Source organism: Sinocyclocheilus grahami, unplaced genomic scaffold, assembly GCF_001515645.1.
Source record: "Sinocyclocheilus grahami isolate Dianchi unplaced genomic scaffold, SAMN03320097.WGS_v1.1 scaffold410.1, whole genome shotgun sequence".
NCBI lineage: Eukaryota > Metazoa > Chordata > Actinopteri > Cypriniformes > Cyprinidae > Sinocyclocheilus > Sinocyclocheilus grahami.
The window spans coordinates 330087-346308 of record NW_015505589.1 but is presented as its reverse complement, the minus strand read 5'-3'; the positions used below and the strand labels follow the sequence as shown (position 1 = coordinate 346308).

Genomic DNA, 16222 nt, shown 5'->3' with positions numbered 1-16222 from the left:
CTTTTGAAAAGAGTAGAGGTGTGACCTCGGCATCCTGGCCAAATTTGCCCATTGGCCTCTGACCATCATGGCCTCCTAACAATCCCCATATCTGCTGATTGGCTTCATCACTCTGTCTCCTCTCCACCAGTAAGCTGGTGTGTGGTGGGCGTTCTGGCACACTATGGCTGCCGTCGCATCATCCAGGTGGATGCTGCACACTGGTGGTGGATGAGGAGATACCCCCCGACAATGTAAAGCGCTTTGAGTGCCTAGAAAAGCGCTATATAAATGTAAAATGTAATGAATAATTGAGATGTAATTTATACACTGTCCATTCAACAGCCCAATAGCCACCATTTGCCTTAAATTGTGTTGTGTTGACTGAGAGAAGAAAACACAATAATAGTTTGTTGTTTAGTACCTAAGCATTGTCACAAAATAAGTCTTAATTAATATTATGAGATAAAGGTGTAGTAAATAAAAGATAATATCAGTTGATGCTCTGTGTGACTATTTTCCAGTACACCAATGGGACACCTAGTGGTTGAAAAAAGGGTAAGTGCAAACACTGCCTGGCCAACATAAGCAGCTGTTTAGCTGAATAGCGCCAGCAAGTGTCAAGAACCATTTGTGATGGCACCATCATATTAGCCAAGAAGTGCATAGAATGGCATCCAACAGCTGATTATAAGTTCACTTAATGTATTTTTATATAAATATAGATGTAATGTTAGTAGTGGCAATTGCTGTATGGCAGCTGCAAAACAAGTTTGAACTCTGAGGTCAAATAATGTAACCAGTGGGCATCTGCCAGGGCTATCTAATGTTACTTACTGTAAGTTTTAGCCACCGTGGGCAGGTTCACAGGCATCTGCTGGGCCAGCTGCTAGCCCAAATAAGATGAAAACTGTCATGGTGGGTTGGTGCTTTCCAAAACACTAAATGTCAACATACTGTGAAGAATTATTGTGCAGGTGTAGTCTATCTTCTTCAGTGAGTAGTCTGAGGAATAAACCTGCTAGTCCTTAAAAAAGACCAACCCACTGAAACACCTTTAAAAATGAGTCCAGGAGAGGCAAAATAGAGGAAGATGTAAAAGATGACGTCTATGTATGGAGAGTCCCATGAGGGAATTTCAGGGGAAGAGATTGACCCATTACTGTGGGAAATCTAGTTCTAGGCGAGGTTGAAAGGTCAAGAGTCATTAAGGGTTGCATGCCCTTACAAACAAACCGTCAGTTCTGGAATATATATTGTAGAGCAACACACATCAGTCGTATAATAACAGATATTATATGACAGATATGTGTTGCTCTTCGATATGTTGATAATATTGTAATATTTATGTGTCATATTCTTTAATGATTTACACAGTTTGTTGTCAGTTTTTTTCCATACATCTGCGTCCTTCAGGTCCATACAATGATGATTTTATTAAGTGAAGTGATCTTAAATCACTGTGTGTGATGTGTGTCCCTTGACCAGGAGGTCACTGTGTTCAGGGAGCATTTATCAGAAGGAGGGGTGAGAGGACAGCGAAGCCAGGGGCTTGTGTCAAGGTCAGAACAGACGGTAGGAGAAATAGTATAAAAACATGGGAAGAAGGAAAGTCTGTCAAATAAAGCACAGTAAAAGAGGAGAGAAGTTTGGGAAGGAGTCTGGGCACAAGACGTTTGGCACACTAGTTATCGGGTAGTTAAAGTGATTTGATCCATCTGTAAGAATGAAAGTGCACTGCTTGTCTCTTCTAGTCCTGTCACTCTCAGTGACCAGCACACAGGCCTTATGGAGGTAAGTCAACACAACAAATATTTTGCTCTGGATTTAATACAACAACAACATGAAAGCCAATTATTTAATTTGAGAAATATGTCGTCTTTACAATATCATGCAATGTTTTTTTTCTAATACAGACCCATGCATCTTTGTAGATGAAAATAGATAGCTGCTTTTATATTTTAGGAAGGTCAAGTCACCTTTATTCCTATAGTGCTTTATACAATACAGATTGTCAAAGCAGATTTACAGACATAAATAGGAAAACAGTATAAATCAGGTATGGAAATGCAACTATGGAGACATTTCAGATTCAGCTCTAAAAGGCAATGGCATTATTATTTAGCTCAAGTCAGTTCAGTGTTGGTTCAGTTCAGATAGGGTTGTAGTTTAATCGTGATCACGATTTCTGCTTCTCTTGATTTGAGCATAATAGTCTGTAATATTTGCCCGTAGTTTTTTTTTTAATTCTTAAAAATGTTTCAAAATGGCCAAAATACGAGGAAATGTAAGTAATTAAAATATATATATATAAATATATTTATAAAAAATATATCTATATAAAATCTATTTTAAAATCTATTTTAGTAGTTTTGAAATACATTACAAAATGTATAATATCTATTTTTGCCATGTGGGGATTGTATTTATGTCATTAACTGAAATGACGAAAAATCATGAAAAATAGTGAAAAATCATTTTAAAATCAGATAAAACACACTACTATCTGATGTTGCTGTTTTATCAGTTGTACAAACAAATAATAAATGTAACATGAGACATTTCCCTCTTCACTAGAGTAAAACTGAAGAAAATGCCCTCCATACGAGAAACCTTGAAGGAAATGGGTGTCACACCAGCTCAAGTGTTTTCTGAGATTATGCCAAAATATGACGAACCTTCACCCAAAAATGGCACAGCTCCAACACCTCTGATCAACTACTTAGATGTAAATCAGTCTTAAAAATGGAAAAGAACTAAAATTATGAGCAATTTTGCATTTTTAATAATCTGTTTTATATAGACAATTTTGTATTTTTAATTGTGTATTTCTATGTTGATTTCCAGACTCAATACTTTGGTGAGATTAGTATTGGTTCACCAGCTCAGATATTCAATGTTGTGTTTGACACGGGTTCTGCCAACCTCTGGGTTCCTTCACACAGCTGTTCTCCTTTATACACAGCCTGCTGTGAGTGATTTGCTAAACGCAATCACAATTTATCTTAAGAAGTCATTGTATTATCTACACATACATTTTACAATTGCATATTTTCTCCGACATCTCAGTCTGCCTTTCTCCATATGTCTCTTTAGTCACACACAACAGGTACGATGCTTCCAGATCCCTCACGCATATTTACAACGGCACAGGATTCTCCATCCAGTACGCTTCTGGAAACGTCCGGGGATTTCTGAGCGGGGACGTGGTTGTCGTGAGTAACAATTAAAAGCCATTGGCTTTAGAGTGTAAAACACTGGGAATGTTAAGAAATGAGTTCAAAAGGAATATCTTTACTAACATAATGGAAATGGTATTTTAATGGCCCAGGCTAAATATTTTTAGCCATCCAGGTTAACATAAAAAGTTAAGCACAGCAAAACATAAACGGATAACCAAGTCCAGATTGTGCACAATATTTTACCCACAATAAGGCAAAATACTGATTGATTTTTAAAACAAATTGACTGCAATATGGAAGACCAGAAGTGTAATTGCACATAGTATTGAGCTGTTTGACCTTTGACCTCTAAATTCTTTAGGTGGGTGGCATCCCAGTGGTGCAGGTTTTTGCAGAGGCCACAGCTCTTCCTGCGATCCCGTTCATCTTTGCCAAGTTTGATGGAGTGTTAGGGATGGGATATCCAGATGTAGCCATTGATGGAATCACACCTGTGTTCGATCACATCATGTCTCAACATGTTCTAAAACAGAACGTCTTCTCAGTGTACTACAGCAGGTGAGTGTCAGCATTTATTGACATATATTGTGAATTTAATATGAGCATGTTAATTTATAAACTACATTATTGTATAGTGTAATAATAAATGTATTTAAACAGTACTAGTTGATTACAAGCCATATCTTTGGATGTATATGTGTGTGTGTATCTAAAAGGGACCCAACACATATCCCTGGTGGAGAGTTGGTCATGGGGGGCACAGACCCAAACTACCACACTGGATCCTTCCACTATATGAACACCAAAGAGGAAGGCAAGTGGGAGGTCATCATGAAGGGGTAAGAACATTATCAGCATCAATTTTATAGAACAATTATGATTTTTCCATGTAGCTTTTTCTGCCATTCTACATCTGTTTTACATCACAAGCCATATCTTTGGATGTATATGTGTGTGTGTATCTAAAAGGGACCCAACACATATCCCTGGTGGAGAGTTGGTCATGGGGGGCACAGACCCAAACTACCACACTGGATCCTTCCACTATATGAACACCAAAGAGGAAGGCAAGTGGGAGGTCATCATGAAGGGGTAAGAACATTATCAGCATCAATTTTATAGAACAATTATAATTTTTCCATGTAGCTTTTTCTGCCATTCTACATCTGTTTTACATTACAGTTTTCACAAATACTCCTAGATATCCTATCAGTTTATACAAGATATCCGGTAGCCATCGGTTTTAATATTCAGCAGAACCTCAGATCATTTCCAGATCCAAATCAGTCTTTTACCTGTGTCCTTTAAAAGAATATCCGACCCAAAAATCAATCACACTCTCAACCTCATGTCATTCCATATCTGTATGACTTTTTTTCTCTTGCTTGGAACACAAGAGGTGAATTTTTAAAGATGACTGTACCAGTTGCCCTTTTATTAAAAATGGTGATAATAGAGCTTTCAAGCTTAAAAAAGGATGCAAAAACATTTTAATAGTATCATACAATATCCACAATATCCACATATATCCACTGCTTTGTGTGTGTAAGTGTGTGTTCACTACTCACTGTTGTGTGTGCACTAACTTGGATGGGTTAAATACAGAGGACAAATGGGTTACTTGGCCTACGCGTCACCCAAATATGATTTGTGCAATATATTTCAGGCCAATAATGGCACATATTTAATAGATTTAAAGATACTGCTGGTTAAACAATTATTGGGCAAAATATTGAAAGAAATACTTCACCCCAAAATGAAAATTTACTCACCCTCAGGCCATTCAAGATGTAGATGACTTTGTTTCTTCATCTGAACAGATTTTGAGAAATTTCGCATTGCATCACTTGCTCTGCAGTGAATGGGTGCCATCAGAATGAGAGTCCAAACAGCTGATAAAAACATCACAATAATCCACAATTAATCCACACCACTCCAGTCCATTGATTAATGTCTTGTGAAGGGAAAAACTGTGTATTTGTTAGAAACAAATTCATCATTAAGACATTTTAACTTTAAACTGTTGCTTTTAGCTAGCATATTAAATAGCTTTTTCCAGTCGTCATGCCTGAATCAGGAGGGAAATATGCACAGATCACGCACAGTTACAACCAAAAACAGTCCCAAACAGTTCTGAACAAATATGTTGGTGGATTTTGATGTGAGAGGACAACAGGAGATTAACTTTTTTACTGGAGCAAACATAATGCATTATGGTATTTTGATCTGAAGCAATGGTTTGAAGATAAACTTCCTAAATGATGAATTTGTTTATTTACAACTAACTCACTTCACATTAACTGATGGACTGGACACATGTGAATTACTTGTGGATTATTGTGATGTTTTTATCAGCTGTTTGGACTCTCATTCTGACAGCACCCATTCACTGCAGAGGATCCATTGGTGAGCAACTGATGTAATGCTAAATTCCTCCAAAACTGTTCTGAAGAAGAAACAAGCTCATCTACATCCTGGATGTCCTGAGGGTGAGTACATTTTCAGCAAATTTTGCGTGGAATATTCCTTTAAGCCTCCCCAAAAGTAGGTACACTGGGTAAGTCTAAAGTGATTTTTGAAACAAAATCCGTTGCAATGTGTTTGATTTACGTCGATAATACTTTGTTTCTCTGCAGAGTGTCTGTGGGTGCAGATATGTTGTTTTGCATGGATGGCTGTACTGCTGTGATTGATACAGGCTCCTCCTACATCACAGGCCCCGCCTCCTCTATTTCCATTCTGATGAAAACAATTAGTGCTGTTGAACTGGCAGAGGGAGGGGTAAGTTCTATTTAGCTAACCTTACGGACATTCTTTAAAAATCTGTCATTCATATTTAAAGGTCCCATATTTTCAAAACGGAAATATTTTTCATGATAACTGAGGTCTAGGTGATATGTAACTACCATATAAGTTTAAATCCACAGTCAAATGCACACAGCCTGCATAAAGTAGCTGGGATGTTTCACGAACAGTTGTGGCTTCCGTAAAAAGGTGACATCAGAACTATTCAGTCACCGCCTTCAGTCACCCCCCCGAGCACTGCCCACAGTCCCACTCTCCTTTTGCCAAACCCTCAGAAAACATCGCGTCCATGCCATTGCTGAGCAACAACAACACGGAAACATGTCGAGAAAACGCTGTTCAGTCTGGATGTCAGGAAACTACATCATTGCACAGTAGGGCTGTGATGATCGCCGTGACAATGTCACATACTCTATAACGAGCATAATACAAAGTTTTGTATACAAGTGTAATAATAGTAACAGTTGCAAATAGTTTTATTTAGACTATACTAGACTATTAAGTCTATACTAATTCACAAAATTACCTCAAACACCATACACGGCGTTTGATTCTTTAGATTGGCAGGTTTGAGCACAGAAAAATACAGTACAGAATACAAAAACCAAATACTACATCGCCAGTCTGGAATAAGTTCCATTCATGTCACCCATCCGCATTTGTACAAGTGTCTTCTCGCCGTGACAATGTCACATACTCTATAACGAGCATAATACAAAGTTTTGTATACAAGTGTAATAATAGTAACAGTTGCAAATAGTTTTATTTAGACTATACTAGACTATTAAGTCTATACTAATTCACAAATTACCTCAAACACCGTACACGGCGTTTGATTCTTTAGATTGGCAGGTTTGAGTGCAGAAAAATACAGTACAGAATACAGAAACCAAATACTACATCGCCAGTCTGGAATAATTTCCATTCATGTCACCCATCCGCATTTGTACAAGTGTCTTCAAGTTCACGTGATCGCAAACGCTCGGCTGGTCAGGTTTGTATTTACTGCATTCGGTGTTTGAAAAAAAAAAACATGAATTACCATTCTGAAACATCCTGTTGTAAGCGCGTTTGAGGAGGTGCTTGGTTGTCTCCTGTCTTTGATTCGGGGTCTGAGTTCGGCTCAAACATTTAAGGCCGGACAACATTTTTCAGCACTGACCATCATTACCGTTGTTTCTATTTACCTTACTTTTGAGTATCACCAATCCACAGCAGGCTATAGCATACATGACCCTAGTTACCTGTGGTTGGCCTGGCCGTGCATCCGGCTGGTCAGGTTTGTATTTACTGCATTCGGTGTTTGAAAAAAAAAAACATGAATTACCATTCTGAAACATCCTGTTGTAAGCGCGTTTGAGGAGGTGCTTGGTTGTCTCCTGTCTTTGATTCGGGGTCTGAGTTCGGCTCAAACATTTAAGGCCGGACAACATTTTTCAGCACTGACCATCATTACCGGTGTTTCTATTTACCTTACTTTTGAGTATCACCAATCCACAGTAGGCTATAGCATACATGACCCTAGTTACCTGTGGTTGGCCTGGCCGTGCATCACTCAGAAAAAAACAGGCCAATCAGAAGAGAGGCTCATGAATATTAATTAGACAGGCCAAAATTGACCTGTTCTTTGCAGAGCTCCTGAGAGAGGAGCTGTAAAAATATATTAAGATAGTTTTTGGTACTTATACCGCAAATATATATTCTTAAGGACATCAAGACTTAAAATAAAACTCCAGAAAGGTGTAAAATATGTGACCTTTAAAAGCCAATCTACTAAGGACTAGAAAAAAATCGGAATCCACTACTTAGCAATAGAAACTATGAAAATTGAAGAATCCCAAATGTAAACCTTGAAAACAATTTAATGAAATCCATAAATCTCAACAGCAGTGGCAAACCTTCAAACTTTCCAGAGCCATAAAAAAAATTAACAATGTGTTCCAGTTGTACATATACAAAGAGCACATAATGCATGATGGACCTTCTAAAACATTCAGCAGTGAGAGCTGATTATACATTAGTAGGCGATTGATTATAAAATTCAACACCTTCACATTCCAAACAAACTTAGGGTGATTGATCATGTGGCAACATGGCATCCCATATACATCCCATACATACAAGCTTTTGTGAAACAATCCTTCTATGTTCAGGATTAAAACCTGTTTCTTATTGTTCTGTTTCCTTTTCCTCTTGCACAACTCCATGGGAACAGCTGCTTTGGTCTGTCTGGTTTGGCTGAGTCTCATAAATAACGTCTGAAGAGCAAATGGAATGATTGAAAGCTGATGGGTTTTTTTTCATCGCCACTTTGGTTGGTGATATTTAATGTGGAAAATGTGGTTTTCTTTCTTTTTAAGTGTGAAGTTCAAGGTCATTTCGGTTTTGCAAAATGATGCAGCACACTGTTGTCTTTGAATGGTTTAAAGTCATCACTTATTTTCTGTCTCTTTCGCCTCTGTTCACAGTACACTGTCAACTGTAATCTGGTCAAGTTGTTGCCCACTGTGACTTTTCATCTTGGTGGTCAGGAATATTCTCTCACGGAAGAGGACTATATTCTCTGGGTGAGGACTTTCTTTATTCCATTGCAAGGGTATATATTAATATTACTGATGTGTTTTATGTTGTAGAATAAAATGTGAAAATATCTTGAACTTGCATTAACCACTAACAAATGACCATTAATATAACTAAGCTACAGATTAGTTAAATAGCTTTATTTCATATTTGCATTAACTATGTAAATGTGATGTTGACCTTTGTCATAAATTTTTTTAAAAGCTCCCTAGTTAGTGTTGTGGTATTTTTCACAACTTCACTCAGACATTTCATTTAGCATTGAAGTCTGGGATCTATTCCACTAAGTGACTTTTTTCATTAAATACGAAACACCACATGTTGTATTTGCATGCTATTCCAGATGACTTCTGAAGTGTAGCATCTGTTTTGAGATTCATCAATCTATGTTACAGCTATATGGACTTGCATTGGATTTTCTAATATCTCTTTTTTTAAATCTTTTGTTCTGCCTACAGCAGTCAGAGTTCGGGGAGGACATCTGCACTGTGACATTCAAAGCGTTGGATGTGCCACCCCCTACTGGTCCCATCTGGATCCTGGGGGCGAACTTCATAGCTCGATACTATACAGAATTTGATCGGGGAAATAATCGCATCGGCTTTGCCCGGGCAGTTTGAGAAACACTTAATTTTCTGCTAGCCTAAATTCAGATTGCTATTACATTGACATGTACAAAACACACAGGATACTTGATCTATCACAATAATAGCTGGTAACTTAAGTTATAGCTTCCTTTGTGAAGGAAAAGTTTAAGCATAATTTTAAAAAGTACTTATTATGGAAATGTAATAATTGAACAGAATATGCTTGAGTGTGAACTGAATGTAACGCTTAAATGCATGCTATTTACAAATAAATCAAGATGTATGATAGTTTCAATTGATATTAAATGCAATTACTTAAATTGAAATTAAGAGTACTTTTGACCCACATAAGTAGGACTTAAATACATTTTTATATGCAATTTCAAAATTAGTTCTATTGCCTTTGAAATAAGATTAAAGTGTACTTTTGAATGTAGCGATAAACATGTTTGGAAAACTAAAATATACTGTTATTTCTAGTATTTGTAGTTGCACATTTGTAAGGATGAAGTTGAAATGTATTACATTTCAAATATATTAACTTTAGATTTAATATCAAGTAAAAAAGCAAGATAAAATGTTATTAAAAGATAATTATAAAAAAAAAAATTAGTAACATTTAATTTGACGTTACGCAAAATACACTTTTTAAAAGTGTATAAGAAACATAAGAAATATAAGAATCAAAGGATACTTTCATCATTTCCTCATCACTTGATCCAAATGCTTATGAGTTTCTTTCTTTTCTTTTTCTTTTGAAGAATGTGTGTAACCAAACAGATGGCAGCCATTGACATCCATTTTTTTTTGTCCGTATGGAAGTCAATGGCTACAGTCAACTCTTTACACACATGCTTCAAAATATCTTCTTTTGTATCCTACAGAAGAAAGAAACTCATACAGGTTTGAAACAACTTGTCGACAGAGAGTAAATGGGTGGCCTTTTATTTCATTAGTATATTATTTTCAAGGCCAGTTATTTAAAAAATTTAAGTAGACTACACATTTACTACAATTAAGCTCATGATGATCAGAGGCCATGGCAGCCCGATCTCACGGCAATTCGTACATATTTTATGAGGTGGCTAATTCGTACAAATTCGTACGACCTCACTTGTACAAATTCATACGATTTTAGCTAAATTGTACGTATTTTACGAGTTGGACAATTCGTATGAATTTGTACGAATAACCTACATCTAAACCTGCCCCTAAACTTACCCGTCACTGGGGTCTAGACAAATCGTACAAAATCATATGAGTGAGGTTGTACGAATTTGTACGAATCAGCCACCTCGTAAAATACGTACGAATTGGTCGTGTGATAGCATTGGCCATGTCTGACTTCAATAGGAATATGTTAGCAAATTTATTTTCCCACAAACCGCAAGTCTATCAAGACAGGAAGCTGTTCTTCAGTCAGATGTGTTGTCCTCTTTCAGAAGTGTTTGACAACAAGTTTTTATAAAGACTATTACGAACTAGCTCAGACAGACAGAGAGAGAAAAAAAACATTGTTTTATTCCCTTGAGCTACTCATTGTGGGTTTCACTGACCATGACATTTGGTTTTAGTTTTAACCAAATGTGTATAGTTTTGAAAAACGGAGTAACTCAAAATGACACACCCTTTGGAGTTCCGCACTAAAAAAAGTATTATATGATATAACTATAATAAATATATATAGTTATATCATATTTAAAGTTACATAAAACAAATAATCTGTACTATGCTTGCTACATAAACAAAACCCACATCCCAAAAATCCCAATTGCATTCAAATTTTCCACTATTGTAACCACAATGTGCACATTTTAATTTGTATCATCCTCAATAGATGTGGTAGGAACTGATTAGTGCCTTACAATGTGTGAATACTGTGAACACTAAATAAACCAAAAACAACTTTAGCTGGCAACTTAACTTTTTTGTTGGCAACACTTCATCACAATCCAAACAAGCATATGAGGCATATGTGAGGCCAAACGAATGTCAGGATAGATAGAGATGTTTACCCCTTTTGATCATCCTCACTGTCTGTCCCGTCTCTGGAAGCATTTACAAAAGCCCGGGACTGGTGAACATCTTCATTACGCTAGAGCACTCAACCATATACACATATCGACTGAATTTGGATGTTTTTGTCTTTCTGTCCCAGTCTGTGTGTGTTCAGAAACTTGCTTGTCTTGCAGCGTTTCTGTTGAGAAGGTTGTGAAATGGAATGCGAGATATGATCTCCTGCTGTTTTAGACGCCTTCCTCAGCAGGAGCTACAGATTTTATCACTATTTTGTCTCTGTCTTTTTTTCTTTCCTACCATTCCTGATGCACATTCATTAGCTGCTGTACATTTTGAAAGAAGTTACATCAGCTATAACAGATGTCCACATCATAGTGTATTCATTGAATCATAATATTTTATTGGATAAAATATCAAATTCAAATTTTCTAGGGATTTAAAATGTTCTATATTGATTTAAATGGCTCGTCAATTTTCTTTCATAGTATCACTTTACCTAACAAGAGACTCTAAAAAATGCTGGGTTGTTTCAACCCAATGTTGGGTCAAATATGGACTAACCCAACTGTTGGGTTAAAAAGCTAATTTAAAAATGTTACCAAAATTTAACCCAACAGTTGGGTTAGTCCATATTTGACCCAACATTGGGTTGAATCAACCCAGCATTTTTTAGAGTGTAGGAGTAATAAATTACATTTTATAATAAAAACAGTTATTTTAAATTAAAATCACACCTTGTCAAATCTCACACAGAAATGTCAGTATAGCCAGACTTAAGGTTTTGTTTGTTTCAAGATTACAGTAATATGATATGCATTTCTGTTTTTGTTTTTTTTACAGGTCGAATGAATCCTTAGTATTCTTTTTAGTTAAAGGGGTGGTTGATTGCGATTTCACTTTTTTAACGTTAGTTAGTGTGCAATGTTGCTGTTTGAGCATAAACAATATCTGCAAAGTTACGAAGCTGAAAGTTCAATGCAAACGGAGTCTTTTAAAATTCTGGGGGTTTAATGCCTACAAAAACGGCTGGTAGGGACTACAACAAGTTACTTCTCGGGTTTGTGACGTAACAAACCCAGATAAACCCCGCCCTCGGGAAAAGGCAACAAAGGTGGCGAGACCATGATGCGCTGCTTTAGAGAAGAGGAAGAGAAAATGCACGTAAAAATTTATTCATCTATAAATTGAGATTCTGTCTTCTAATGATTCTAATAATGTTTATCTAATATCGAATAAAGTTTCAAAATCAATGTTCTCAAGCAGCGGTTCTTAATCCTGTTCCTCCCGTTCCCCTGCTCTACACACACTCTGCATCTCTCTCTCGTTCTCTCTCTCTCTCATTCAGCTCAGCTCCAACAATGAACTGTTACAATTATACACTTATTTTCACATAGCTATGAGAAGCGTTAAACATGGATGCGCATGTGGTTGCCATACTGTAGAAAAGCTTGTCAACAGGAACAGGAAGGACCAAATAAGGGCAAGGAAGGCACATGAGGAGCAAAACACACACAAAACACGGACCAGAGTCTGACAGCTTGCACAGGTTCTGCACAATCCTCTTCAATAATATCCTCTGCTTCTCAATCGGGCTCAAACTGATAAGTGATATTAATGATGCCATTGTTACAATACAACCGGAGCACATGAGGTGAGGTGAGGGGCGGGACGTTTAGACACGCACTAGAGGCGATTTAGCCAATCACAACACACTGGTCTAACTAACCAATCAGAGCCCATCGCCTATTTCTGAGGGAGGGGCTTCATAAAAGCAGGAAATTATCAGTGTGTTAATAGGAGAAGGGACATAGCGGTGTGGAATAAATTATGTGAAAAATAATGTGTTTTTTTTTAAACTAAGCATTAACACATGTTAGACTGCACCCCATAAACACAATCAAGCCTAGAAATAAACATGTGAACCACCCCTTTAAGTTTTTTTTAGTTGCCATAGGCCGCCAGGTGTTTGTACTGTCATTTGATTGACATACTATATGATTCACAGCCAATTTTGAAATCCGAATACCTACAGATGTGACAATACTGGCTTGTACATTACATGTCATAATTTCCACCAGACAGTAAGACTGAAACTTAACTAAAGGAAAACTTTGCTGTGAGGTGAGATGCAGGATGAAACCAAAAGATAATTATTTGCTTTGACAAGGGATTTTCAGGAAACACAAAAGCAAACGCTGAAGAACAATAAAGATAAGAGTCATATGAAGACAAATCTGATCAAATTTGCCCTGGTGTCACTGAACAGGCAGACACCGAGCATTCATCCACAACATCCTTCCATTGTTCCTGTACTTAAAAAAACATAATTAAAGGTCAACCAAAGACTCATCTGAGGTCTCATAACACATATTTATTGACTACACAGCTAAATTTAAAAGAAGCTAGTCACTGACATCTATAAATATTTTAAACTAGATGGTAGATATACTGTTTAGTCCATGCATGTGACATTCCCAAAGGCATATTCCATTTTCAAAGGAGCAGTCCAGGAAAATATCAAGAAAAGGTCTATCCAGATCATTTTAAAATGTAATAATTCATAACATTTACATTCTCTTCCACTCAAGGCAGCTGCATTCATGAAAGACTTAGTAGATCTAAACTCAAAGTCAGTCTTTGTGATATCTCATCAGCGGTTTTTATCATCAGTTCCAATAATTCTTTGTGAATAAGCAGTAAGTCGTACACACTAAAGTACTAAAACGTTCCTGACAATGTAAAAATGGTTGGGTTCACAGTCAAAGCAGAGAACCAAATGTTACAAACAAAACAAACAAACAAACAAACAAAAAAGTTAAATAATTAAAAAGGAATAGAAAATAGTGCTGTCAAAATTAGCGCGTTAACACAGGCGATTCATTTTTCCAGTTTAACGGTGTTAAAAATATTTAATGCATGGGCGGACTAGGGTTGACCACCCCACGCACAACTGCTGCTACTGTCTCTTTTTTCTTGAAAAGAATTGTGTTTATTTAGATTCACAACCTCTTTACGACCACTACAAATGGGAGACTTTTCAGATGCGTACTCCAACTTTGCCTCAGCGCCAGGCACTAAAACAGTACAGGTGACGAGGAGCTTCAGTACAACAACAGTGAACTGCGGTCAGATGAGATGTTGTTAGTTCATTTGTCAGTAAAAAGAAATGTTCCTGTCCTTTTGCGTGGCTGTAGCCTGTATCATTTCATATTAAAGCGGAAATGAAACTACAAGCATGCGTGTATCAGATCCCCATCACATTCAGCAGCGTCAGCTCCTAAAGTCATAGCAGCCAAAAAACCTAACCCAGCTGCTGTGATGTCTGTTAATCAAAGAACAAAAGAAAAAAGACGAAATCAATTAACTTTTGCAGCTTTAAGGATTCGTCTAATTTAGAATTTAGTGTTTGATAACCAATTTCTGTATTTCCTACTTGCTGAAGGGCACACGTATGACATTTATTATGATGGGTTTATGTGAAGATTGTTTTAAGTTCACTTAAATTAGAAGTTGCTATTTTGCTAAAGTCTAATAAATGTTCAAATTGATAGTTCTCAATTATTCTGTAATGTTGAATGGCTATAGTCAATGGTTAGAGAAAAAATAACAATTTCATAGAGACATCAGTAGTATTGGTATCAGTGATAATCGCCTTCAGTCATAATAAATGATGCCATTAAGCAAATAATAAAAATATACTGTCTTTATGTTGTTTCTACATAAATTTGAAGATTGAATGTCAACTCATTGTAATATTAAAGTATATTTTAAAACTTTAATGTTTGGTGGGATTAATGTGCGATTAATTAGTTTTTTTTTTTATCGATTGACAGCACTAATAGATTATTATATTATATTATATTATATTATATTATATTATATTATATTATATTATATTATATTATATTATTCCAAGATAAAGTTACTTGAATGGTTCTTTAAAAAGAATAATGCAATGATGAATTATTTTTACATTATCTAAATCATGTTTTTTGTTCTGCAGTCACACTGGATAGCAAGAGGTTATCATCTATAGGATATAGATAATAATGTTTACTATTTGAAATATTTTTACTATTATTTTGAACTATTGTTCAAAAGTTTGACATGAGGAAATGTATTTTTGAAAGGCAGTAACACTTTTATTCAGCAGGGATACATTAAATGGATCAAAAGTGACAGTAAAGGAATTAATAATGGTACATAAGATTTATATTTTTAAAAAATGCTGTTCTTTTGAACTTTTATTAATCAGCTACCACTGGAAAAAACAAGATATCCACAAAAGTATTACGGAGACCAAATGTTTTCAAAATTGAAATGTTACTTGATCAGCAAATCAGCATGTTAGAATGATTTCTGAAGGATCATGTGACACTGAAGACTGGAGTAATGATGCTGAAAATTCAGTTTTAACATCACAGGAATAAATTACATGAAAACAATTATTTTAAATTGTCATATTTATTTCATTTTACTGTGCTAACTTCTTTTGATTATATAAATGCAACCTTAATGAGCATGCACTGAAAAAAATTATTCATTGAATTTACTAAATGTATTTTAAGGTAAGTGGTTGCATTTAAATACAGCTACATTTAAATAAACAGATTTAGTTGACTCACTTTAAACATTTTTTTTTTAAATGTAGCTAAAATAAATAGTTTGCAACCATTTTATTTTTTCAGCGTAAGAGATTCAAATGTTTGGGCTCTGTAAGATTTTTTTTTTTAAAATTTAATATAGATAACATTAATTCATAAATCATACTCGCAGTCAACATTAAATATCACAGATCCATTGGAAACCAGTTGTCCTTTCATGTCTCACCTCGTTCTTTAATCTTAATGAAGCCTGTCTTTTCCCCCTCTTGAAAGAAATGACTTTAGCTCTGACAGCTAACATGTTAAGATGGCTCTCAGCTTCAGAAGGTACAAATCTATCCCAGGAACATGGAGAAGATCTCTGCACACAAAAGAAAGCAGAAAAAATGCATAAAATGGCGTGAGAACTTTGATCACAAAGAGGTATAGGTTTAGATTTATAGTTGGGTGAGTCTAGGGACCATAA

The 16222-nt window shown here is 36.0% G+C and overlaps 1 protein-coding gene across 1 annotated transcript; it reads left to right on the top strand.

Annotated features, from left to right (window-relative positions):
* The first annotated feature begins 1705 nt into the window (after positions 1-1705).
* LOC107550929 (renin-like) lies at positions 1706-9166 on the top strand. Its single transcript, XM_016232377.1, has 9 exons — positions 1706-1773; positions 2557-2707; positions 2827-2950; positions 3076-3194; positions 3523-3719; positions 3878-4000; positions 5798-5942; positions 8435-8533; positions 9005-9166. Exons 1-9 carry the CDS (start codon positions 1706-1708, stop codon positions 9164-9166), a joined length of 1188 nt encoding a protein of 395 aa, XP_016087863.1.
* Positions 9167-16222: the final 7056 nt, after the last annotated feature.

Coding starts and splice junctions, on each gene's coding strand:
- LOC107550929 (XM_016232377.1), top strand. CDS start 1,706: ATGAAAGTGCACTGCTTGTCTCTTCTAGTCCTGTCACTCTCAGTGACC. Junction 2,708..2,826: donor CTCTGATCAACTACTTAGAT/GTAAATCAGTCT, acceptor GTTGATTTCCAG/ACTCAATACTTTGGTGAGAT. Junction 8,534..9,004: donor AAGAGGACTATATTCTCTGG/GTGAGGACTTTC, acceptor TTCTGCCTACAG/CAGTCAGAGTTCGGGGAGGA.